This window comes from Rhodnius prolixus, unplaced genomic scaffold, assembly GCF_049639745.1.
Source record: "Rhodnius prolixus isolate KJV_2025 unplaced genomic scaffold, Rpr scaffold_5, whole genome shotgun sequence".
Taxonomy (NCBI): Eukaryota; Metazoa; Arthropoda; class Insecta; order Hemiptera; family Reduviidae; genus Rhodnius; species Rhodnius prolixus.
Genome location: NW_027411624.1, coordinates 36346834 through 36373028, shown reverse-complemented (window position 1 = coordinate 36373028; position 26195 = coordinate 36346834). Strand labels below are relative to the sequence as shown.

General features: G+C 34.5%; 1 protein-coding gene across 12 annotated transcripts; it reads left to right on the top strand.

Moving 5' to 3' along the window:
- Positions 1-21: 21 nt before the first annotated feature.
- LOC141458031 (uncharacterized) lies at positions 22-16990 on the top strand. 12 transcript variants are annotated; one of them, XR_012460714.1, is made up of 6 exons: positions 9418-9458; positions 9531-9766; positions 10946-11091; positions 12024-15062; positions 15984-16060; positions 16419-16990. XR_012460714.1 is itself a non-coding variant. In XM_074135527.1 (5 exons), exons 3-5 carry the CDS (start codon positions 11008-11010, stop codon positions 13115-13117), a joined length of 273 nt encoding a protein of 90 aa, XP_073991628.1. In that variant the 5' UTR covers positions 9418-9458; positions 9531-9766; positions 10946-11007; the 3' UTR covers positions 13118-13349. The 12 variants fall into 12 exon arrangements, 2 of the variants coding, with proteins under 2 accessions (XP_073991628.1, XP_073991627.1); XR_012460717.1 differs by lacking the exons at positions 9418-9458; positions 9531-9766; positions 15984-16060; positions 16419-16990 and adding exons at positions 56-646; positions 777-864; positions 1416-1568 and having other exon boundaries at positions 12024-13349; XR_012460721.1 differs by having other exon boundaries at positions 12024-13198; positions 13893-16990.
- The last annotated feature ends 9205 nt before the right edge of the window (positions 16991-26195 follow it).

Below are 26195 nucleotides of genomic sequence, written 5' to 3'. Positions count from 1 at the left end.
ATCGAAATAGAAACGATCTGAAAATTCGATGATTAGTTAGCTAACTATGGTGCTCCTCAAGAAAATAAAAACTTATTTCTGTCCACGTTTAAACTTGAGAATCGTTCCTGAATACTAAAGTTTGTGAGAACAGTAATAAAAAGGTTGGCTTATATATTATTATTATAATTTCTTATGAAAGTGGCCTCCTATCGAAATATTGGAATGTCCTAACACTAGGCAAGTCTTTCTAGCTAGCTCGTTGCGTCTGGAAGACCGTAGAAGCAATGCGTAGGAAAAGGGACAAGTGAAAACAAGATTTCTTTGTTATTAATTGCTTACCTAAAGGAAGAATTTGTTAGGAACGATGATTAGGGACTCAACAAACTACTAAAAAATTGAGTTTTTATGATTTGAAATGCTTGTTGTTCTGGGACTGCATTTGAAATGGAATTTGTATTTTTACAGCAGCCCTTAATGAAATTGTATATCCTATTATATCGGTTACTTAATACTTTCTCACGAAACGATGTGGGATATTAGTAATTATGAGTATTTCTTTTTGCTTTTATTTTCTCTCGAAAGAAGGTACCTGAAAAGGGGGCGATCTTAGAAGAGATGACATCGCTGTCTCTGTTAATGGAGTGACTGAAATACGGCTAAATCTGTAAGTTTCTAGTATTTTAAAATGTTGGATGATTTTTTTTTGCAAATTATAAACTGATAAGTGAGTAGGGAAAATATTGCACAAAAAAAGTTGTGTGGCGTCATTTCACTCTAATTAGTATTTTTTTCAGCTCTTAAGTTTACTCCATTTCTGACTTATATTCAAGTTTATCTGGTGTACTTAATGAACAATTGACGGAAAATGGAGTCTATTGTGAGGTATTATACTTTTACCCCTGCAACCATGTAATTTGAGGGTTATAATCTAATCTAACCATTGAAACGAGCTTACACAAGGTATAAGGGAACACTTTTCTTTTCTATTTAACTCATCTCTGGGAATTGCCCTAGTATTAGTGAATGGTCTATAGTTTGTTCTAAGCAAAAAGTGATAGCAATTTGGTTCACTTGATCAGCACAACCCTCGCACTATGTACAAAATCTTTTCACAATTCAATTCTGTTTGTAAGTCTTACAAAGACTGCTTTATCCTTTATATAGTTACCAATGAGAATTTTATTAGTAAACTCAGAACTACAAAATAATTTAACAATTCCATTTAAATGACTTATTGGAAAAAGGAAGTCTTCTGATCTTGTCAAATTTTATAATTTAAAGGCAGTATAAAAACTGTTTTAGGAGGGTTTTTAGAATCTACAGTTAAGAAGTTTCTAAAGTGGTAGATTTTATAAAAATGGTGTGAACCTTAAATGCTTATTTTATTACCTAGTTCCTGTTCGTTTTTTAAAAAATATTTGAAATTGTTGCAGAACAATTACAAGCGAGAGTATATTTTATTGTTTAATGGATCGTTTGGCACGAGAGGCAAAAAAAAAAAAAAAAATGGATCGTTAGTATGAATAAGAATGTGGTGAAAACTGCCGTCAGAAGCACCTGCCCGTGCTATCTTCCAAATGGCAGAGGTATGTAGAATTTTTGTCTTAATTTTTTGTAATGAAATCTGAAAAGGTTCATTTCACATGCAGTAGCGAGATTCTATTGTCAAATTGAAACATTATAATTTTGTTCTAGTGTTCTTAATTATTAGTGTCATAAAGTTCTTTGCTGTGCTTAGTTCCTGATTGTTTAGTTCTATGTTTTCAGTATTGTTTTTATATTTTAAGTATCAGCAACTAAGAGTCATTTATCATGAAGTAGTAACGTTACTGCCATTCCTGCGTCGATCGTTAGATTTCAATGTTTTTGATGCAGTTATTAGATTTATATTTAAGTCCTTTGTATTGAGAAGCACACACGTTATTTACAAACTTGTTATATTATTTGAATCACTTATTCATCATTATTTCATTTAAAAATAATTATTTCCCAGTAAAAATGGAATAAGTATAATTCTGCGAGTTTCTCTTACATTCGCACCCCCTTCCCCGTGTGAAATAAATTCCAACTCTAGATTTTTAAAGCATTACCAATGCACCAAACGTACAGAATCTTTTAATGACTATTAGGTTTCATTAATTTTAATTTTATTATTTTTACCAAAAATTTACGATATATTAATATTGTAAACCCTGGTGAGAGAAGGCAATAACAAATAAGAAGATATCTTGGCCAAAGTCTATAATTTTACAAAATACACCTAGTACAGCTTAACTTACGCTAATAACATTTACATTACAAGAAATAATAATAAAGGATGCAGATACCCAACCCCGGGTTACACACATTCACGCTCACACTCACTCTAATACACGCGGCTAACTTATTCTAATGATAATTGATTACAACTTAATTATAAAACGCAAACACAGAACATAGGCCTAAACGGCAAAATAATAAAGAAGTGAAATAAAATAATAATCTTCTACAAAACGAAATAAGTGTTTCAATTGCAATTGCGCTAGCACAAAACAGGGGTTTGTAAGAACAATAGTCTCTTCACACTGTCGCTCGGTTAGTCTTCCACCAACACAGAACTCACCGGTGCCGCCAATTCCAGCAGAATCTGGGGCCCAACCTGCTGCCTCTGTTTGGTTGGTTATGACAAACAAAACTCGTAAATTGTCGACTTGTGCACGAGTCGCCGGCCTCAGCCTTTCTGCTGTCTCTCTTCTCCTACAGCCCTCCCCACTCCAACGGGCTGTGCATGTGTGTGTCGGGTTCCCCCACCACTTCAGCCGCTGCCGTCTGACTTCTTTTATACTTTCTATTCCCTACTATTACACCACTCCTCCCTTAAGGAAAAGTGAAACAATGGGGGTTTCACTTCCTCAATCTTCCTGCTGACCTGCTTATGGTTCCTCCGTGTATGTTGGAGATGTTCCTATCCAGGGGGGGGGGAGCGTGTACCTCAGCAGGGACTCCTGGGCTCCTTGTTGACGACCTCTCTTTCCCCATGCTTGGTTACTCATCGTGGCTATCCTCCTCCGGAGTTCCTCTTATACTCGGCATACTGTTAGTGGACAGGTATCTAGGCTGTCGGTCTACGTGCGCTTTTCCGGTTCTGCCATAATTGGATTCGTAGTTCTTCCTCACTTCTCGCGCTGACTGTTTGAACCCTGTGGTGTTTACTACCAGAACTATAGACTTCAGAAGAATCTTATCCGCCTCTGCGGTTAACTTGCAATCTGTCGCCCCCTTACTCAGTCTGGGGACTCCCACACGGGGTTTTACGTTTACGACGGCGGACTCGTGTATTAACGCCAGACCTCGGGGTAGCTACCTGTTGGCTTCCCTCAGCATTTCGGAGCTCGTAAGGCGATCGGGGCAACAGTGCACAGCCGGCCATTTGGTCAGGGTACGGTCTCCATGTATTATCCCCACCTCCCTCCTCTTCCTCCCCTGAATCAAACCCCTCCTCGGAAACGACTGTTTCCTGGCGATTAGGCACCCGAGACTCTACTATTGGACTTTCTGGACTCGTGTCAGGCCCCACTTTCCCTTCGTCCGTTTGTTCTCCTCCCTCTTCCTCGCTGCTTCCGGTCGAACTGCCTCCCCTGGGCCAATTCCACTCCTGCGCTTTTGCGGCGCGGTTTGTATCCTCCCCGTTCTCCCTATCCCCAGCCGCCTTAAGGCGATTCGCATGTATCACCACCAATCCTCCTTTATTTAAGGAGATTTGGTAGTTCCATGGGGAGGTCCGTGCAACCACTGTGTGTGGTCCCGTCCACGGTCTATGAAACTTCCGTGCATGCCCTGGGGGAACCGCTGGCTCGCGCATATATACCAGCTGACCTATCGCGAATTCCCGTTCTTTCTTCCCCCGATTATAGGCGGTTGTCCATTTATCTTGTGCTCGTAAGGTAGCACTCCGCGCACCCCGATAAGCCTCGGATAATTTGCCCTGTAAAGTACGGATATATTCCTCCGCCCCAGCTGGGAGATCAGTTGCAGACAGATGGTAACCGAATGGAAGCTCCCATTCCCTTCCAAACAGAAGAAAGTGTGGGCTGTATCCCGTGGAGGTATGCGTGGTGGATCGGTAAGCCATTAAGGCGAAGGGAATCCAAACGTCCCAGTCTCGACCATCCCTTCGAACAAAAAAAGATACATTATCCACCACCGTTCTGTGGAGTCGCTCTATCATACCATTACATTCGGGGTGATACGCAGTAGTTTGAACCTTTTTAATACCGAGGAGTTTACACACGGCTTTAAACAATTCAGAGGTAAAATTAGTACCTCGGTCGGTAAGCAATCGCTTGGGAGCGCCATGTCTCAGTACGATCTCACGCACAAACGCTTGCGCGGTCTCCTCCGCTGTCAGTGTTCTTAATGGCACAGCTTCAGCATACCGCGTAAAGTTATCGATAAACGTTAGTAGATACTTGTACCCGTTTCTACTAGTGGGGAACGGTCCTACCACATCCAGGGACACCTGCTCAAACGCATACGTGGTCTCATACGACTGCCCTAATGGTATCCCCAATCCAGTCGGTGATTTTCGTTCGTTGCACAACTGACAATTTTTTACATACCCTTTCACATCATTACTAAGGTTAGGCCAATGAAACCATTTCTTTATACGTGCTATTGTTCGCTCCCGGCCTGGGTGTCCCGACCAAGGGGTATCGTGACACATATACAAGACCTGGGCCCGTAATGATGCAGGTACCATTATTTTTCCGTCTCCCGGTTCCCTACCCTCGGCGATCAAATACATAATTCCGTTGGAACCCCGGTTCACCTTCTCTGGGCTAATTCGTGCCACTTCGGCACACCATTGATCACGTGCTTGCTCCTCCGCAAATTCTTTTTCATCTGGCAGTTTACCCTGTGCTCTCACGGCCCCCACTGCACGACTGAGTGCATCTGCATTGAGATGTTGCTTCCCAGGACGATGGGTTACTTCATAGTCATACTCCATCAGCCGGAGCGACCACTTAGTCAGACGGGCCGACGGATCTTTGATTCGGAGCATCCATTGCAAAGCAGCGTGATCCGTTACCAGCGTAAAACGCCTCCCCAGTAAGTAGCACCGGAACTGATTAGTTGCCCAGACCACGGCTAGCAATTCCCTTTCCGTCGCAGAGTAGTTTTGCTCTGCCTTATTCAGTTGCCGACTCGCATATGCGACCGGCCTTTCTTCACCATTACATTTCTGAGCAAGAACCGCTCCAAGCGCCACACTGGATGCATCGGTCGCCAGAACGAACGGTTTTGAAAAATCTGGATAGGCCAATACTGAATCCGAGCACAACGTGTCTCGAAGGCCTTCAAACGCCTTCTGCTGGTCCCTACCCCACTTAAAGGTTACCCCCTTCCTTAACAGCGATGTCAAAGGCTTCGCCAGATCGGAGAACCCGGCAACGAAACGGCGATAATATCCCGCAAGCCCTAGGAATCCTTTCACCTCCTTTGCATTACAAGGGACCCGATATCCTTTCATAGCCGCCACCTTCTCCGGATCTGGCTTTACTCCATCGGCGGTTACTACATGCCCGAGATACTTTACTTCCTGCTTCGCGAAATGGCATTTCTCTAGCCGAAGTTTTAAATTCGCTAGCCGCATCCGTTCTAGGACCTTTCTTAGCCTGATGCAATGTTCCTCTAATGTAGCCGAAAAGATGATTATATCGTCTAAATAAATAAAACACTCCTCTCCAATCATTCGGGCAAGCAGCTGGTCCATTAACCTTTGAAAGGTCGCGGGGGCATTCATGAGACCAAAGGCTAATTTATTATATTCAAAATGGCCCCCAATGGTAGAAAAAGCGGTCTTTTCGCGGTCTTCTGGGCGTATGGGAATTTGGTGGTACCCACACGCGAGATCCAGAGTAGTGAAGTATTGGCTGTTTCCCAGGGATTCCAACGTTTCCACAATTAGTGGTAATGGGTATGCGTCGGGCTTTGTGATCTTATTAAGGCCCCTGAAATCCGTACAAAACCGGTACTGCAAACTCCCATCTGGGGTTTTCTTAGGGACAAGAACAACTGGCGCCGACCAAGGGCTACTGGAAGGGCCAATCACCCCTTTGCTCAACATTTGAGTTATATGGTCTCCCACGATTTCTCGTTGGTGGAACGGAACTCGATAGGGTGATCTGGCGATGGGTCCCCCTTGCGTTTCGATACGGTGAAAAACCGGTAACCGGCAACCCTCGCTATCGGGTTCCTCAAAAAGTTGAGTGTATTGCTCTAACACTTCCATTACTTTCTCTTGATCCCCCAGCGGTAAATGTGCAAGCCGCTGACTGCAGGCCTCTCTGATCCTTAATTCTCCCGCCTTGCCAGACTCCTCGACATTTGTTAGTCCAACCTGCTTACCACTCAATACCTCTGGAGCGCTCAAAGGTTCCCACGCCCTAACTTTACCTAATCTTTGTCCCTTGTCTATGCGGATTCGACCCCCCGTTAAATTAACAACCCTTACCCATATTTTCCGCCCCACGGGCCGATCCAGACTTCTGGCTACGCGAAGCCCCCTTTGAGGAAGGTCCTCTGGTTCAACAAGTAGATCTCCCTCTCTCCAATGAGGGACTTTGCCTTCGACGATCTGCTCCACATAGGGTTCGACTGTCACCTGTCTGACAGCCTTTACAACTAGATTAACCGAGGGCCCTTCCTGCGCGGCTTTTACACACCCAGATTTCACATCGCATTCGCCCGGATAGTTTACCAAATTTATCCCCTCGCGGCCGTTACCCTGTACCAGGACCTGTCCTTTTGCTGCATTCAGCACTACCCCAGCTTTAGCCATCAAATCCCACCCCAGGAGGCCATCCCCCCTAGAAGCAATGGGAGCAATGACGAACCTATGCCTTGTGACTACCCCTTCCAAGCGACACGCTACTTCCTGTTCCCCTTGAACAGGCACCACGGCCCCAGTCACACTGGTAGCCTTAAGGCAAGGTGGTCTCAACGGGATTCCCGGCAGGGCTTTCTTTAATATGGATATTTCTGAGCCGCTATCTACCAATAGTTCTTTCCTGAGTCCCTCCACGTCCACGGTGACCATCAGGCCCCGGGGTACCCCAGACTCTGAAACATTAGGGATTACATAAGAGGCCCCATTCGATCCTGCTGGCTCGACGATGGGGCTTACGCCGAACCGGCTGCTTTTGGGGACGCCTCTTTGACAGATGAGCTATCCACAAAGTTGGAAGCCGCCCGGGCCTCCTTAGCTCGGTCGGGGCAGTTGCGTGCAAAATGCCATGGACTTCCACAGACGAAGCAAAAGGGGCGATTGGGCGCGCCTCCTGGATTTGTATCTTTCCACTGCTTCTTCTTCTCCTGGCTGCCCTCCCTCGCATTTCTGCTAACCCCCCTTCTTAGCTGCGCACAATCGCGGGCGACATGTCCCTCCTGGTTGCAACGGAAACATCGAATTTGGCGACTTCCCCTCCCCGGGGTAGCCATCGCAGCAGCTACCTGCGAGGTTCCCTGTTCTTCGACGCTATTGATTACTCGCGATGAAGACCCTTGGTATAATTCAACCCGCGCAGCTCTGCTCACTGCTTCCTGGAAGTTGGTGGGTGGGTTATAGTGCAACTGGGCCGCTGCTTCCCCCCTCAAGCCTTTAATAAAAGCCGCGAGAATTAAACTATCTACCTGCTGTTTTTCCCACTTAAGAGAGCCGTCCTCCTGCCCCCGAGCAACCGTACGTTCGCCCAACCTCCGAACTCGGTCCGCAAACTCCAGCGCGCTTTCACCTTGGCGCTGCATTACCAAATTCAACTCTAGGAGACGTTGCGCTGGGGTTGCTAGTTCGCCAAAACGTTCCTTTAGGACCCTTTTATATTCATCAAAGGTTGAGGCTGCATCACGAAGTTCCGGATGGGCCGAAATGCAGGCCGCCGCCCGCCCTGTTACCTTTAGACGACAAACTAGTTTTAGATCGGACTCTGTCCAACCACCACTGTGAGCCACTGCCTCAAGATCGCTCAGAAATTCCTCCAGTGGAATCTCATTCTCGCTCCCTCCCCAAGGCCTAATCATATTTTGCAAACTGAGATCCCTTTTAACTGTTTTTCTCGTTTCCTCATCGGCAGTAGTCCTCAACGACAATCGTGCTTGCTCTAACTCCCGCCTGGCCGCTTCCAGCTCCATTTTTAGAGACGCTATTTCCTCTTTCGGCATCTCGGCAGCACTAATAACCGTGTGTTTCCCCTACACTTATTTGGAATAGACGGTTGTTAACTAATAACTCCAAATTCGATAAAGATTACAATAAAATTTACTCAGTGTGCAAACGGAATTGCCACTATTATAGCACCAAGACTTTGATTTATATATACATATATATATTCAAACAATATTATGTATCGAGCCTTGTCACTGTATTTGATTAATTTTTTTTTTTTTTTTTTTTTTTTTTTTTTTTTTTTTTTTTTACCCGAATTATTTACAACCCTTCTAAATATCTTTGTTCTATGTCTAGAAATACTAGGCTCGTTGAGAGCTTTCCAACGATATATCACACTCTATGGTCCGGCCGGTAGGAAAAATTTTAATAAAAAGAAAACTCGGAAAATTATTTTCTTGGTTTTAAGTAATTATTACACTCTATATAAGTCCAGAGAAATTCTCAAAATCTCAAAAACCCTAACCGTTCTCGAGATACCGCTCGGGAGTGTAGCCCAGTATGAGTAAGCGCCCAACAGGTACCCCACACCTGACACCACTTGTAAACCCTGGTGAGAGAAGGCAATAACAAATAAGAAGATATCTTGGCCAAAGTCTATAATTTTACAAAATACACCTAGTACAGCTTAACTTACGCTAATAACATTTACATTACAAGAAATAATAATAAAGGATGCAGATACCCAACCCCGGGTTACACACATTCACGCTCACACTCACTCTAATACACGCGGCTAACTTATTCTAATGATAATTGATTACAACTTAATTATAAAACGCAAACACAGAACATAGGCCTAAACGGCAAAATAATAAAGAAGTGAAATAAAATAATAATCTTCTACAAAACGAAATAAGTGTTTCAATTGCAATTGCGCTAGCACAAAACAGGGGTTTGTAAGAACAATAGTCTCTTCACACTGTCGCTCGGTTAGTCTTCCACCAACACAGAACTCACCGGTGCCGCCAATTCCAGCAGAATCTGGGGCCCAACCTGCTGCCTCTGTTTGGTTGGTTATGACAAACAAAACTCGTAAATTGTCGACTTGTGCACGAGTCGCCGGCCTCAGCCTTTCTGCTGTCTCTCTTCTCCTACAGCCCTCCCCACTCCAACGGGCTGTGCATGTGTGTGTCGGGTTCCCCCACCACTTCAGCCGCTGCCGTCTGACTTCTTTTATACTTTCTATTCCCTACTATTACAATATTTTGAATAACACACATGTAACCTTCCTTCCATAACAATTGGAGTGCGAGATGAGAACGCTAGAGAAGTAGGTACACCATTCATTTTAAACCAAATTTAACTTTTTACAAGAAAATTGAATACAAGATTTTAATTTTAGTTGCTGCGTACTTGAACTGCTTGATAGAAGACTTTTTAATAGTACTTAACAGAAAAATGCTTCGATTTTTGTAACACCTGATGTGAAGTTAGTTAAAATTATTAATGAAGCATTCTTTATCAATTTCGAGTGGTTTCATCCATGGGCTTTACTAACTTTTTGCCGGCTTGCAGCTCAGTAATGCAGAACTTTCATGTGAAATGATTTACCTCTCCTTTAAATCCTGCAGTATGTTGGTAAATATTAAATGGTTCTCATGCATTCGGTAAATTTAGGCCCCTGCAGAAGCAGTCTAATATTGAAATGATTGTGTTAGGTATTATCGTGTCAACCACCAAATTTAATAATACATATGTAAAGCATTTTTTACTGGCACTGTTAACAATGTATATTTCAATAAGGCGTATTTCATTAACAACCGCAGCTATTCTCAATCACTTCAATATTGATCATTTCATTTGGGAGCTTCGTCCACATACCTTTCAGCAACTAACAACACTTAATTTTATTGCAATCTGCAAAGCATGTGTAACGCGAAACTTGAGTTAAAGCACATATTTAAAAACAGTTACTTTAACAAAGAAAAACAAAAATAAGTTATCGTACTTTCTTCTCTGCAATCCCTGTCGCACGGTTTTTTTTTTAACTAACTTTCTTATAATAATCTCTTGTATTATAAACTCTTCTAAATAAAAGAGGGTTTTTAGTGAAGTTAACTTTTTTTTAACTTGTTTTCATTTGTTTTTGTTATTACTCTTCTATGTTTTCCATAATTTTAGTCACTAAGATAGTTTACTTTTTTTTAGTAAATAATGAATACTAAAATGACGTGTACAAAACATCAAACTTCGTTAGTGAATATTTAGTTCAAAGTGTATTAAAGTACCAATAAGAAGAATTATACGTTTCATTATATTTTGTTGTTTAATAGCCTGCAGAAGTGAACACACTTCCATAAACTGCAGTAAGATGTAAGATGCACTCCTTAAGTTTAAATGCTCGATACATTCCCGTAATACCAGATCTCGCTCATCCGATCTCTATATTCCCTCTCACCGTACCTCATCCTTTGACAAATCCTTCCCAATACGTGCTACCTCTCTCTGGAACTCCTTGCCATCATCTATCCGCCATGCTCCTACCCTATCCATCTTTAAATCCCGTCAATCAGTTATCTGCTTTCTATTCAGCTTCCTCCGAAATTCTAATTGTTTTAATTTATTTCCTTAATTTCTGCTGTTACTTTTATTTTCACTTTTTGTAAATACTTATTTATTTATTTATTTAGTTTTTAACACAGGCCAAACTGTTAAGGCCTCTATTTGTACCTGTATTTATTTTTAGGGGACAATTGTCCCAGAATAATAAATTTCTTTTCTATTTCTATTTCTAAGATGCGTTCTATCATTTCCCAGTGTTTTGCCAGGCTGCAGCCTAGTAGTGTCCTTTACATCCAGCAGCACAACGATAATATTAGATGACACTTATCAAGTCTATATTGGAGAATAAAGAAGTCAAGGAAATATACTTACCACTCTCCCTCAGTAGGACTGTTCTTCAGGTAATCTTATCTATCATTTTATGCGTTGTAAATATTACATCATAAAAACCCTTTTTTCTGATAAATAATTACTTTCCCTTTACCTAAGTAATTTATTTTTCCTTTTAATTTGAATCAGTAATGTTTTAATTTTTGTAAAGCTTGATTGAAATATTAACGAATTCTTTACCATAATCAATAAAATAAAATTTGATTTTAAAGTTCAAAGTTTCTTAGTCAGATTAGACCTTTTTTCAAAATTAATCATCTAACAAAATAAATTTCCTTTAAGTAAATTATTCAACGTTAAAGCATTTTTTACTCTAATTTGACCAAATTTAACCTCTTTTTTTCTCAGGTCACTAATTTTGCTCAAATATTAAATTTCTTAGGAAAGTGGTACCATTCAAACTTAATAATAGTTATATTTTGTAGACAAATAAGCTACCTGGTAAATTAATAAAACAAGGTTTAAGTTCTTAAAAGCATTTATTTAAAAGTAAAGTACATGTCAACGCTGTAACATTATTTTAACTGCGTTCATTTATATTGATGAAAAGATGTAAGAAATTTCTTGTAAAGTATGTTTGCTAAGTCGCTTCCGCCCTAATTTGGTTGTTATGTAAAGCCCGGCTGAAAAAAAATAGGCATTACTGTACTGTATCTATCACAAAATTACATGTGATTAGTGAAGGATTTCCCAATTATAGTTCTCTCTTCTTTTGACTTTTTGTACTAAATGCAAATTAGCCTTCATTCTCTAATCTTAATAAAAGTTAATCTTCTTATACAAAAAATTACATTTTTTCAATAAAACAATATTCAATGGTTTATTTAGGTTTCCACTTGATAAGTGATTTAGTTAAACAGAAAAATGCTCCGATTTCCATGATCTTACACTAGGTGTGAATTAAATAATAATTATTGATGTAATATAATTTTCCATTATCCAGTGCTTTCATCCATGGAGCTTTCCAGCGTTAGACCAGCTTGGGCACAGTAATGCTCATCTTTCATCTGAAATGATTACCTCTACTGTCCCTTCATTACATGCATTTCGATTCTCATCCATTCTATTACGGAATATTAAGAAGTCAAGTATAGCTACCTACCTCCACCTGTGGAACTGTTGTTCAGGTTGTCTTACCTGTTATTTCGTATCTAACTGTTTTAAGAAAATTTTATCAGGTAAATTAATCTTTTCCCTTTGAATTTGAAAAAGGTGCTTTATTTATTGTTGGTAGTAGGTTTAAATTTGATTGAAAAATTCAACTTCAAACGTGCATTTGAATTCTGATTATTTTTTCCAGTCGAATCTCGCTATTTTTTTAACTAATCGAGCTAAACATTTTTAATTCATTTTCATAAAAAATTAGATGATAGTAGAATTAGAAATTACAATGATAATATTAGAAGTTTATAAATGAGGCGCTTACTTTTCAATGAGATTAATCCTAATCTCATTTTTTGGAAATATATGTATATCACATATATAATATCATTTTCATTGAATAAACATATTTAGCTTTTTTAAAAATTTATTTTAATGTACTTATTAAAACTTTAATAAATACATTAAAATAAAATTAATTAAGTTTAATACAGTCACATTTATTCATTTTTATAAATAATACTTCATCAATAGTTTGTTATATACATCTCTGTAGCTTTTATAATTAAAATCAACTAATTTTGGACAAAATTGAAACTTCTCTCATGGAAATGAAATTGAAAGTCGTTTATTTTGTTGGTAACTTTACTAGAAGAAGTGTAAAATTCCAACATAAAAGTAATTAAGGTTTAAATAATTTACTATCACAATATTCTATAATACTAACAGTTTATTCTAAAAGACTGATTCGTTTAAAAGGTTTAAAATTAATTTTTTATTACGGTTTTTTAAATATTTTTCTTGAATTCCTGCAGGACAAAAATGTATCTTTAGAAACGTTGAGTTTTAAATTGTATCATTGAACAGAACGCTTTTCTATTCAAGATGAACTCTTATAAACGCTATTTCATTGAATAATGATGATTTTCAGATTAAAAACAGCCAATCCTGAGAGTACTTCCAGCAAAGCTTCGTCAAATAAAGATAAAATGTAAAAGACGTCAAGAAACTCCCAATGTAAATATACAACTCACTTTTGGTTTAAATGTATTGTTTAGTTTTTGCATTTAGAATTTGAATTACTACTTCTTGTGTCTGGTTAGTCTTATTGAAAACGGACTTTCTAAATTCATTCAACACCGGGCAGCTTGCTATAAAGTGGTTTGTATCTTCATTCTGGTTTAAATCACACAGAGAGCACCGATATTCTTTATTTACCAGATAATCTCTTACTATTCAAATTCACTAGTTTGTCCCTACACTTCATTACAATAATGATACCTTTTAATTTTAAATTTGAACTCAGGTAGTTAATATTATAATTCAATTGACTGTGAAGACCGTGATAAACGCCTTTTGTCGTTCGTTCAATGAATTTCTCCCTAAACCAGGAAGCGAACCTGGCCACTACAGTTGTATTTTTATTTTATTTTAAATAAAAAAGGGACCAATAATCCAATTTACAGGAACAATAATAATAATATAAATAATAAAAATAGTTTTCAGTTTATAATTTAGGTTTATAATTAGGCATTAGCATTTTATTTTCCCTTTTAGAGGTTTTTATACAAATTTATATAACAGAAATAGTTGACATCTGGCTTTAATTAGAAAACTTTGTATATCAGTGCCAAAGAAATCTAAGTTAAAATGATTGGCAGTCCGCATCATACGAAAGATAGGGGAGTAAAAAACGTAATTATGTTTGCAGTACGGAACATTGAATGGAGAAGAATGTCGTGTAGTATGGGATGAGATATTAAAAGAAATTAGAGAAAGAAGGTAAGGCAAATCTCCTTGATAACTCAGAAATTTTATTAAAGCTTTTGTCGCCCTTAAAATATCTGTAAATAAACAAGGTGGTAAAATATTGTAAACTAGATGTGTTCCAGAACATTTGGATCTACAAGAATTCTTTTATCAAATCTAATAAAACATTTAGGGAGATGACTCCATACTGTGTAACTCCAGATTTTATTAAATATAACTATTCTATCAAATAGACCATTCATTTTTTATTGAAAACGGTCAGAGAATTGATTTTTTAGGCATACCTCTCACATAGGATTAAATAAATCGATATTTATTTAAAATTCACGATTTTTATTTAAATAAGTTTAGAACATATTTAACCCTGTAGAACTTACAATAAGAAGATTTTGGTAAAGTTTAGAATTTGTCGTTAAATACGAATAAAAAGAAATGATTCAATCTTAGAACAACAATAGCCTTTTTTTTACTATTGTTACAAATATAATTCACAAATTCATCTTTGCTTTTAAGCTCAGTTTGATGATGAACCATCTAATTGTGGCTATTTTGGGTAAAAAGATGAATCAGAATTGAGCGGTAGAACACTGTCTACCTCTTTTCCACCAAACTTTACAAGTATAAATAAAAAATAACAAATTTACTTAGAATTCGTAACTATTATGAAATTTTATTAGATATTAGACTGCTTACTATTCTTGTAGATGATGGTAGATCACATAATTGGAAGGTATTTGAACGAAATGAGATCCCAGATTCTCAATTTATAGGTATATTAATATTCAGGATTCTAGGTGGTATATTATATTATTATTAATTATAATTAATTTGCTCTAAAATTGCTACATTGATCAATCAGAAAAGTAAATATTGAACATATGTATTGAGTATTGGTTTTTGAGCTATCTTAGTGAACTGAACATCACATTTAGGGTCTTAATTGTTCTTAATCTTAATATAACATGTATAAACCATGTACATCACAAAAGTAAAACCTAAATTTAGTTTTTTTAATTAATATTAACCAATAGAAAAGAAACTGATTGAGTGCACTTGCAGGTAAAAGGAAGAATGGGTAAAGGCTGATCTGAGTTTAAAAAATGGCTCACAGGTAAAAGTTTCCGCCTAAACTTAACTATTATTCTTCAATATGATGTAAAATTCAATTATAATGCGTAAACGATCAGTAATTGCGAGCTTAAATTTCATTATGAAAGAACATTGACGTAACTAGGTTTTCCACTCTAAGGCTTACATATGAAACCATTTCAATGCAAGATTAAGATCTTACCACTAATGTAGAATTATAGGCAATGAAGATTTTGTACAAATATTAACTTAAAATATAAAATTATTTCGTAGGTTCATGGAAATTCGCCATGTATAAAGGTAGGTAATAGGTTAAGTAGTTATTACGGATTTTCTTAAAAACTCCTTCAAAGATTTTGTTCAAACTTTGTGTGCTTCTTATTAAGGCAATATTACATAAATTATATTGAAAACCGTTTTCTGAAATCTTATTTTGAGACCATTTTTGGAGTAGAACTTCAGCCCTAGGTCAAAATCGTAAACTAGCATTTAAATAAAATTTTAAGTTTTACCACAAATTTATTATTAAACATTATCTATTATTTAATAAAAATTCCAAATTTGAAGAAAATATATCGAGCAGATTTTCAAGAATTAGCCAAAGAAGGTCCGAAGTATAGGTGCTCATATTTGCCTTAAAAAACTATTTCTAGTGGAAAATCAATTTTTAGCTACTTAATTCAACTTGATAATTTAATATTCTTTCATTTTTTAAAAGAAAAAAATTAGTATTATTAATTTTTAATTGGAACTACTTTTTATATTCTTCCGCAAAACCATGTGCTTAGGCGTGACGTCATAAAGTAGTCCCAAATTAATTATTAAAAAAAAGACTTTAAACCTATTAATAGGGTGGGAAAATCATTTTTATATTTAAATTAACTTGTTATTAATCCATTTTAAACGAAATTATGTTTAAATTTTATTTTATAAAAAATTCAAGTTCAAATATGGCCGACTAACGGATTTTGCAGTCAGTTGCTATTTGGCTCCCGACCAGTGAACATCTATGTTGTTCATGTAAGTAAGATTTTATTATTTTTTTAATTAAATTCAATCAAATTTTTATTAAAATTAATAGAAATATAAATTAGTGATACAACTATATTAAGTTTACGGAGTTTTAGATATTTTTTATTAAAAAATTGAATTAGCACGTGGTCGACCAATGAATCTTGCATGCCTGAACAAGCAGTGATTCGTATTTCTTTAATTATTTTTATATTTCACTTTATTAATTTTTACATTTTAACTTTAAATTAATTTTTATTATTTAATTTTTTTTATAATCTGTGGCAATTTCTAAAATTCATTTCAGATACTTAAGAACATTTAAATTAATTTATTTTTATTTTTTGTAACTGCACTCTTGAAATAGCTTCTTACCTTGGAACATTTCTTAACCACTTCACTAAAACAATCAATAATCCAAATTGTGAAGCAAGTCACCCCGAACTGGCGATTGTCTTTACCTACCTTGAACTGAATACGCAGGGATTAAGTAAATTTTGGAAAAAAACAAGTAAGTAGCTAATATTTATTATTTTATTCAATAAGAATTTCAATTAAAACTTTTTAATAGAAATTCAAATAGTTTAAAATAAAATGAATTAATGAAATCAATTAAGGATTCAAATGAAACATGCTACAATCTAGAATTCATTGGATTTTGAAATAATTTTAAGGCGCACAATATGAAAGACAACCTTCACTTTGGAGTTAAGTAATGAATAAAAAGAAAGATATAAAGTTCTTTGATTTAAAATATACTAAGTGAATTTATAAGATTTATATGAGAAATGGGTAAGTTAATTACTTCCAAAAGTTGATCTAAAACAATCATCTTTAAAGTCATTGTTTAAAAACAATATCGAAATTTTCAGTTAGTACATTGCATTAATAATAAGGAAAGATTTCCTATAACTTATTGTTATTACGAAATTCGGTAGATAGAGGTTTTTGGGGAGCGAAATCTGATCTCTACCTCCACGAGGTGCTCCCTGGGCAACTACTCCCGGGAGTAGGCTAACAGAGACAGTACACTTTTCCAATCTATTAAATTAAATTTTTTTCCAAATTGAATTCAAAGCTGCAGAAGATAAAAGTATTATCTGGTGCAGTATCGCGAACGTTTGAGATATCTATATCAAAACTATACAAAATAAGTACTACGATATTCTTTTATTAACAAATTCTCATCCATGAAGAAAAAAAGTAGATTTAAGAATTGACTCTATCATAAGTGGCAATAAAAACTGATAGATGGCCCTAGTTTTAGTTACAGTATTGGTTGTAGTTTAGTTTAAGTAATGCATTACTTTTAGAGTAGATAAAGAATTAAGTATTAGTTGTAGAAATAGGTATAATTTTAGGAATTAGATATAGTAGTGGGTATAGTTTAAAGAATTAGTTATAAAAGTAAATAGTTTTAAGAACTAGTTATAAAAGTAGTTATAGGTTTAAGTATTAGATATAGAAATAGGTATAGTTTGAAGAATTAGATATAGAAGTCGTTATAGTTTTTAGAATTACTTATAAGACTAGGTAGTTTTAAGAATTAGATATAATAGTAGGTATAGTTTTAAGAATTAGATATAAAAGTAAATAGTTTTAAGAATTAGGTATAAAAGTAGGTAGATTTAAGAATTAGTTATGCTAAAGAATTAGATATAGTTTTATGAACTAGTTATAAAAGTAGGTAGTTTTAAGAATTAGTTATTGGTATGGTTTTCAGAATTAGATATAGAAGTAGGTATAGTTTTAAGAATTTATTATAGAAGTAGTTTTAAGAATTAGTTATAAAAATAAATATAGTTATTAGATTAGTTGTAGAAATAGGTATAGTTTTAAGAATTAGTTATAAAAGTAGGTAGTTTTAAGAATTAGTTATAAAAGTAGGTAGTTTTAAGAATTAGTTGTTTAAATAGGTATAGTTTTAAGAATTAGTTATAGAAGTAAGTATTTCTAAGAATTACTTATAAAATAAGTATAGTTTTAAGAATTAGATATAGATGTAGGTATTATATTAAGAATTAGTTATAAAAGTAGGTAGTTTTAAGAATTAGTTATAAAAGTAGATATAGATTTAAGTATTATATTTAGAAGTAGGTATAGTTTTAAGAACTAGTTATAAAATAGGTATAGTATTAAGTATTAGTTGTAGAAATAGGTATAGTTTTAAGGATTAGATATAGAAGTAGGTATAATTTTAGGAATTAGATATAGAAGTAGGAATACTTTTATGAATTAGTTATCCTTAAGAATTAATTATAAAAGTGGGTATAGATTTAAGTATTAGATATAGAAGTAGGTATAGCTTTAAGAATTAGATATAGAAGTAGGTATAGTTTTAAGAATTAGTTATAGAAGTAAGTAGATTTAAGAACTAACTATAAAAATAAATGTAGTTATAAGAATTAGTTGTAGAAATAGGTATAGTTTTAAGAATTACTTATACAAGTAGGTAGTTTTAATAATTAGTTATGCTAAAGAATTAGATATAGAAGTAGATATAGTTTTATGAACTAGTTATAAAAGTAAGTATAGATTTAAGTATTAGATATAGAAGTAGGTATACTTTAAGAATTAGATATAGAAGTAGATATAGTTTTAAGAATTAGTTATAAAAATAAATATAGTTAAAAGAATTAGTTGTAGAAATAGGTATAGTTTTAAGAACTAGTTATAAAAGTAGGTATTTTTAAGAATTAGTTATAAAAATAAGCATAGTTTTTAGAATTAGTTATAAAAATAGGTAGTTTTTAGAGTTAGTTATAAAATAGGTATAGTTTTAAGAATTAGTTGTAGAAATAAGTATAGTTTTAAGAATTAGTTATAAAAATAGGTAGTTTTAAGAGTTTGTTATAAAATAGGTATAGTTTTAAGAATTAGTTGTAGAAATATGCATAGTTTTAAGGATTCGATATAGAAGTAGGTATAATTTTAGGAATTAGATATAGAAGTAGGTATACTTTTATGAATTAGTTATAAAACTAGGTAGTTTTAAGAATTAGTTATAAAAGAAGGTATAGTTTTAAGAATTTGATATGGAAGTTGATATAGTTTTAAGTACAATTAACGCCATCAAGTTAAGAGCAAGTAAAGAGTTTCAGTTCTTATATTCTTTATGAGAAATGAATTTACATTTTACATAATTTCCAAATGTGCTTTTATTTATTATGTTCAACGTTTTTGAATTTAATGTTTTGGGATACATATATATTTTTTTTTTGAGAGTTTAATGTTCATGGACTTGTTATCGCTGCAGAGATCAACTATCCATAGAGCTTAATCTCTCAATAAATGAAATCCATTTTTTAAGATGCAAAACGTCTGAAGTAAGAAAAAAGTATTTTTTTATATAATTTTTCTAATAGTTTATGTAAATTTTCAATGAATTACTGATCAAATATTTAGAAGCACATGTACTTCTACAAAAAGATAGTCGACAACAACGCATAAAGGAATGTCATATTTTCTTTTTGTGTATACATTGACTTTGAGTGTAAATAGAACACTAATAATAATTAGTATGAAGAACCACATCATTGGAATCTCAATGGATGCTTTAAGTAACTACATGGGAAATATACACCAGTCATCTCAAAGGAAACTAAATCATAGGAATGACATTATATGCCCCTCCAGTAATTAATTCACAGGATGCATCTGCCGTATAAGAAGAAACCATTTCGTGGGAATCTTATTGGATCGCATCAATACCGAGTATTCAAATATTTAGTAATTAAGTATTTAGTATTAAGTATATAATTATTTAGTTTATAAGTTAGCTTAGTTGTAAGTTGGGCAGTATGCAGCTGCTATATCAGAAGAAATTTATCTTAGGGATCACAACGGACTGCTTCAGTATTTAGTATTTATGTATTTAGTTTCAAGTATCTAAGTATTTAGTTAATAAGTTAGCTTAGTTGTAAGTTGGGCTGTATGTCCCTGCGAAATAAGAAGAAGCCATATCTTAGGAACCTCAATGGATCGCTTCAGTATTTGGTATTTAAGTACTTAGTTTATAAGTTAGCTTAGTTGTAAGTTGGGCCGTAAGCCCTTGCTATATCAGAAGAAACTTGTCTTAGGGATCACAATGGACTGCTTCAGTATTTAGTATTTAAGTATTTAGTATCAAGTACATAAGTATTTAGTTTATAAGTTAGCTTAGTTTTAAGTTGGGCTGTATGCCCCTGCGATATAAGAAGAGACCATATCTTAGGAACCTCAATGGATCGCTTCAGTATTTAGTATTAAGTACATAAGTATTTAGTTTATAAGTTAGCTTAGTTGTAAGTTGGGCAGTTTTCCCCTGCTACATCAGAAGAAACCTATCTTTGGAATCACAATGGATCGCTTCAGTATTTAGTATTTAAGTATTTAGTATTAAGTATATAAGTATTTAGTTTATAAATTAGCATAGTTGTATGTTGGGCAGTATGCCCCTGCCACATCAGAAGAAACTTATCTTAGGAATCACAATGGATCGCTTCAGTATTTAGTATATAAGTATTTAGTTTGTATGTTAGCTCAGTTGTAAGTTGGGCAGTATGCCCCTGCTACATCAGAAGAAACTTATCTTAGGAATTTCAATGGATCGCTTCAGTATTAAGTATTTATGTATTTTGTATATAAGTATTTAGTTTATAAGTTAGCTTAGTTATAAGTTGGGCACTTTGCCCCTGCTACGTCAGAAGAAACCTATCTTAGGAATCTCAATGGATCGCTTCAGCATTTAGTATTTAAGTATTTAGCATATAAGTATTTAGTTTATAAGTTAGCATAGTTGTAAGTTGGACTGTATGCCCCTACTACATCAGAAGAAACTTATCTTAGGAATCTCAATGGATCGCTTCAGTATTTAGTATTTAAGTATTTAGTATAAGGTGTATAAGTATTTAGTTTATAAGATAGCATACTTGTAAGTTGGGCAGTTTGCCCCTGCTACATCAGAAGAAACCAATCTTGGGAATCTCAATGGATGCCTTAAGTATTTAGCATTTAGGTAGTTAGTATTAAGTATATAAGTATTTAGTTTATAAGTTAGCATAGTTGTAAGTTGGGCAGTATGCCCCTGCTACATCAGAAGAAACTTATCTTCGGAATTTCAATGGATCGCTTCAGTATTTAGTATTTAAGTATTTTGTATATAAGTATTTAGTTTATAAGCTAGCATAGTTGTAAGTTGGGCATTTTGCCTCTGCTACATCAGAAGAAACTTATCTTAGGAATCTCAATAGATCGATACAGTATTTAATATTTAAGTATTTAGTACATAAGTGTTTAGTTTATAAGTTAGCTTAGTTTTAATTTGGGATTTTGCCCCTGCTACATCAGAAGAAACCTATCTTAGGAATCTCAATGGATCGCTTCAGTATTTAGTATTTAAGTATGGATGCCTTTAGTATTTATTATTGAGCTATTTAGTATTAAGTGTGTAAGTAATTAGTTTATAAGGTAGCATAGTTGTAAGTTGGGCAGTTTGCCCCTGCTACATCAGAAGAAACTATCTTAGGAATCACAATGGAACGCTTCAGTATTTAGTATATATGTATTTAGTTTGTAAGTTAGCTCAGTTGTAAGTTGGGCAGTATGCCCCTGCTACATCAGAAGAAACCTATCTTTGGAATCACAATGGATCGCTTCAGTATTTAGTATTTAAGTACGGATGCCTTTAGTATTTATTATTGAGCTATTTAGTATTAAGTGTGTAAGTAATTAGTTTATAAGGTAGCATAGTTGTAAGTTGGGCAGTATGCCCCTGCTACATCAGAAGAAACTTATCTTAGGAATCTCATGGATCGCTTCAGTATTTATTATTTAAGTATTTAGTATTAAGTATATAAGTATTTAGTTTATAAGTTAGCATAGTTGTATGTTGGACAGTATGCCCCTGCCACATCAGAAGAAACTTATCATTGGAATTTCAATGGATTGATTCTGTATTTAGTATATAAGTATTTAGTTTATAAGTTAGCTTAGTTATAAGTTGGGCAGTTTGCCCCTGCTACATCAGAAGAAACCTATCTTAGGAATCTCAATGGATCGCTTCAGCATTTAGTATTTAAGTATTTAGTTTATAAGTTAGCATAGTTGTAAGTTGGGCAGTATGCCCCTGCTACATCAGAAGTAACCTATCTTAGAAATCACAATGGATCGCTTCAGTATTTAGTATATAAGTATTTAATTTGTAAGTTTGCTTAATTGTAAGTTGGGCAGTTTGCCCCCGCTACATCAGAAGAAACCATCTCTTAGGAATCTCAATGGATCTCTTCAGTATTTAGTATTTAATTATTTAGTATATAAGTATTTAGTTTATAAGTTAGCTTAGTTATAAGTTGGGCAGTTTGCCCCTGCTACGTCAGAAGAAACCTATCTTAGGAATCTGAAGGGATCGCTTCAGCATTTAGTATTTAAGTATTTAGTATATAAGTATTTAGTTTATAAGTTAGCATAGTTGTAAGTTGGACTGTATGCCCCTGCTACATCAGAAGAAACTTATCTTAGGAATCTCAATGGATCGCTTCAGTATTTAGTATTTATTTAGTTTATAAGATAGCATACTTGTAAGTTGGGCAGTTTGCCCCTGCTACATCAGAAGAAACCTATCTTGGGAATCTCAATGGATGCCTTAAGTATTTAGCATTTAGGTATTTAGTATTAAGTAAATAAGTGTTTAGTTTATAAGTTAGCATAGTTGTAAGTTGGGCAGTATGCCCCTGCTACATCAGAAGAAACTTATCTTAGGAATCTCAATAGATCGATACAGTATTTAATATTTAAGTATTTAGTACATAAGTGTTTAGTTTATAAGTTAGCTTAGTTTTAATTTGGGCTTTTGCCCCTGCTACATCAGAAGAAATCTATCTTAGGAATCTCAATGGATCGCTTCAGTATTTAGTATTTAAATATGGATGCCTTTAGTATTTATTATTGAGCTATTTAGTATTAAGTGTGTAAGTAATTAGTTTATAAGGTAGCATAGTTGTAAGTTGGGCAGTTTGCCCCTGCTACATCAGAAGAAACTATCTTAGGAATCACAATGGAACGCTTCAGTATTTAGTATATAAGTATTTAGTTTGTAAGTTAGCTCAGTTGTAAGTTGGGCAGTATGCCCCTGCTACATCAGAAGAAACTTATCTTAGGAATCTCATGGATCGCTTCAGTATTTATTATTTAAGTATTTAGTATTAAGTATATAAGTATTTAGTTTATAAGTTAGCATAGTTGTATGTTGTGCAGTATGCCCCTGCCACATCAGAAGAAACTTATCTTTGGAATTTCAATGGATTGATTCTGTATTTAGTATATAAGTATTTAGTTTATAAGTTAGCTTAGTTATAAGTTGGGCAGTTTGCCCCTGCTACATCAGAAGAAACCTATCTTAGGAATCTCAATGGATCGTTTCAGCATTTAGTATTTAAGTATTTAGTATATAAGTATTTAGTTTATAAGTTAGCATAGTTGTAAGTTGGGCAGTATGCCCCTGCTACGTCGGAAGAAACCTATCTTAGGAATCTCAATGGATCGCTTCAGCATTTAGTATTTAAGTATTTAGTATAAGGTGTATAAGTATTTAGTTTATAAGATAGCATACTTGTAAGTTGGGCAGTTTGCCCCTGCTACATCAGAAGAAACCTATCTTGGGAATCTCAATGGATGCCTTATGTATTTAGCATATAGGTATTTAGTATTAAGTATAAAAGTATTTAGTTTATAAGTTAGCATAGTTGTAAGTTGGGCAGTATGCCCCTGCTACATCAAAAGAAACTTATCTTAGGAATCTCAATAGATCGATACAGTATTTAATATTTAAGTATTTAGTTTATAAGTTAGCTTAGTTTTAATTTGGGCTTTTGCCCCTGCTACATCAGAAGAAACCTATCTTAGGAATCTCAATGGATCGCTTCAGTATTTAGTATTTAAGTATGGATGCCTTTAGTATTTATTATTGAGCTATTTAGTATTAAGTGTGTAAGTAATTAGTTTATAAGGTAGCATAGTTGTAAGTTGGGCAGTTTGACCCTGCTACATCAGAAGAAACTATCTTAGGAATCACAATGGAACGCTTCAGTATTTAGTATATAAGTATTTAGTTTGTAAGTTAGCTCAGTTGTAAGTTGGGCAGTATGCCCCTGCTACATCAGAAGAAACTTATCTTAAGAATCTCAATGGATCGCTTCAGTATTTAGTATTTAAGTATTTAGTATTAAGTATATTAGTATTTAGTTTATAAGTTAGCATAGTTGTATGTTGGGCAGTATGCCCCTGCCACATCAGAAGAAACTTATCTTTGGAATTTCAATGGATTGCTTCTGTATTTAGTATATAAGTATTTAGTTTATAAGTTAGCTTAGATTTAAGTTGCGCAGTTTGCCCCTGCTACATCAGAAGAAACTATCTTAGGAATCGCAATGGATCGCTTCAGTATTTAGTATTTAAGTATGGATGCCTTTAGTATTTATTATTTAGGTATTTAGTATTAAGTGTGTAAGTATTTAATTTATACATTTGCATAGTTGTTAGTTGGGCAGTATGCCCCTGCTACATCAGAAGAAACCATCTCTTAGGAATCTCAATGGATCTCTTCAGTATTTAGTATTTAATTATTTAGTATATAAGTATTTAGTTTATAAGTTAGCTTAGTTATAAGTTGGGCAGTTTGCCTCTGCTACATCAGAAGAAACCTATCTTAGGAATCTCAATGGATCGCTTCAGCATTTAGTATTTAAGTATTTAGTATATAAGTATTTAGTTTATAAGTTAGCATAGTTGTAAGTTCGGCTGTATGCCCCTACTACATCAGAAGAAACTTATCTTAGGAATCTCAATAGATCGCATCAGTATTTAGTATTTATGTATTTAGTATTAAGTATATAAGGATTTAGTTTATAAGTTAGCATAGTTGTAAGTTGGGCAGTATGCCCCCGCTACATCAGAAGAAACCTACCTTAGGAATCTCAATGGATCGCATTAGTATTTAGTATTTAAGTATGGATGCCTTTAGTATTTATTATTTAGGTATTTAGTATTAAGTGTGTAAGTATTTAGTTTATAAGTTAGCATAGTTGTAAGTTGGGCAGTATGCCCCTGCTACATCAGAAGAAACTTATCTTATGAATCTCACTGGATGCCTTAAGTAATTAGATGGGAAATATACACCAGTCATATCATAGGAAACCATATCATAGGAATCACAATATATGCCTTAAGTAGTTAGTTCGGCAGGATGCATCTGAGATATAAGAAGAAACCATGTTTTAGGAATCACAATGGATCGCTTACGTATTTAGTATTTATGTATTAAGTATATAAGTATTTAGTATTAAGTATTTAGAATTAAGTATTTAGTATTAAGTATTTAGTATTAAGTATTCAGTATTAAGTATTAAGTATTTAGTATTAAGTATTTTGTATTAAGTATTTAGTATTAAGTATTTTGTATTAAGTATTTAGTATTAAGTATTTAGTTTATAAGTTAGCATAGATTTAAGTTCGTCTATGTGCCCTTGTTACATTAGAAGAAACCATATCATAGGAATTTTACTGGATGTCTTAAGTATTTAGTAGGACAGTATGCCCCTGCTATTCTAATGACGGGATATTTTCTTTTTAAGCTTCAGGATAGGCCCTGATTCTTTAGAGAGCATAGCTCTCTTATGCAAATAATAAAAGGGGTGTCTTAAATTTGGTTTCCGTCATGAGATTGACATTAAAATAGTCTTATAACAAATTAATATCTCAGATAAGTGAATTTGATGCTAACTTCCAGACATGCAATTTTACTTTTTTATTGCTCTAAAACTATCTGCGCCTTACGCTTCTTTGCATGTTAATAAAAAAATATTTGCTAGCTTAAATGTGAGACTTAATTCTTCTAGGGTTCACTAATACGGTATATTTTAACAGTATGGTACCATACTACTAACATCCGGGCAACTAGTTAATTTAAGAAATGTCTGTGAAGAATAAAACGGAGCGCGTACGGTGATATTAGTATTGGCGGGACTTTTGGTCAACGATAAAAACGGATATCCGTGTATTTTGATAATCCGAGAACGTTAAAATAATTCGGTATTAAATATCCTCCGTCCCAGTTAATGTTTTATTTTAAAGAGCTTAAAAGAAATTCGGCGGAGAGCAAGTTTGGGAA

Excerpts from the sequence above, each read along its gene's own strand:
- LOC141458031 (XM_074135526.1), top strand. The coding sequence starts at position 11,008 with ATGACACTTATCAAGTCTATATTGGAGAATAAAGAAGTCAAGGAAATA. Across the intron at positions 11,092-12,023 it reads TCAGTAGGACTGTTCTTCAG|TGCTTTCATCCATGGAGCTT; the intron begins GTAATCTTATCT and ends TCCATTATCCAG.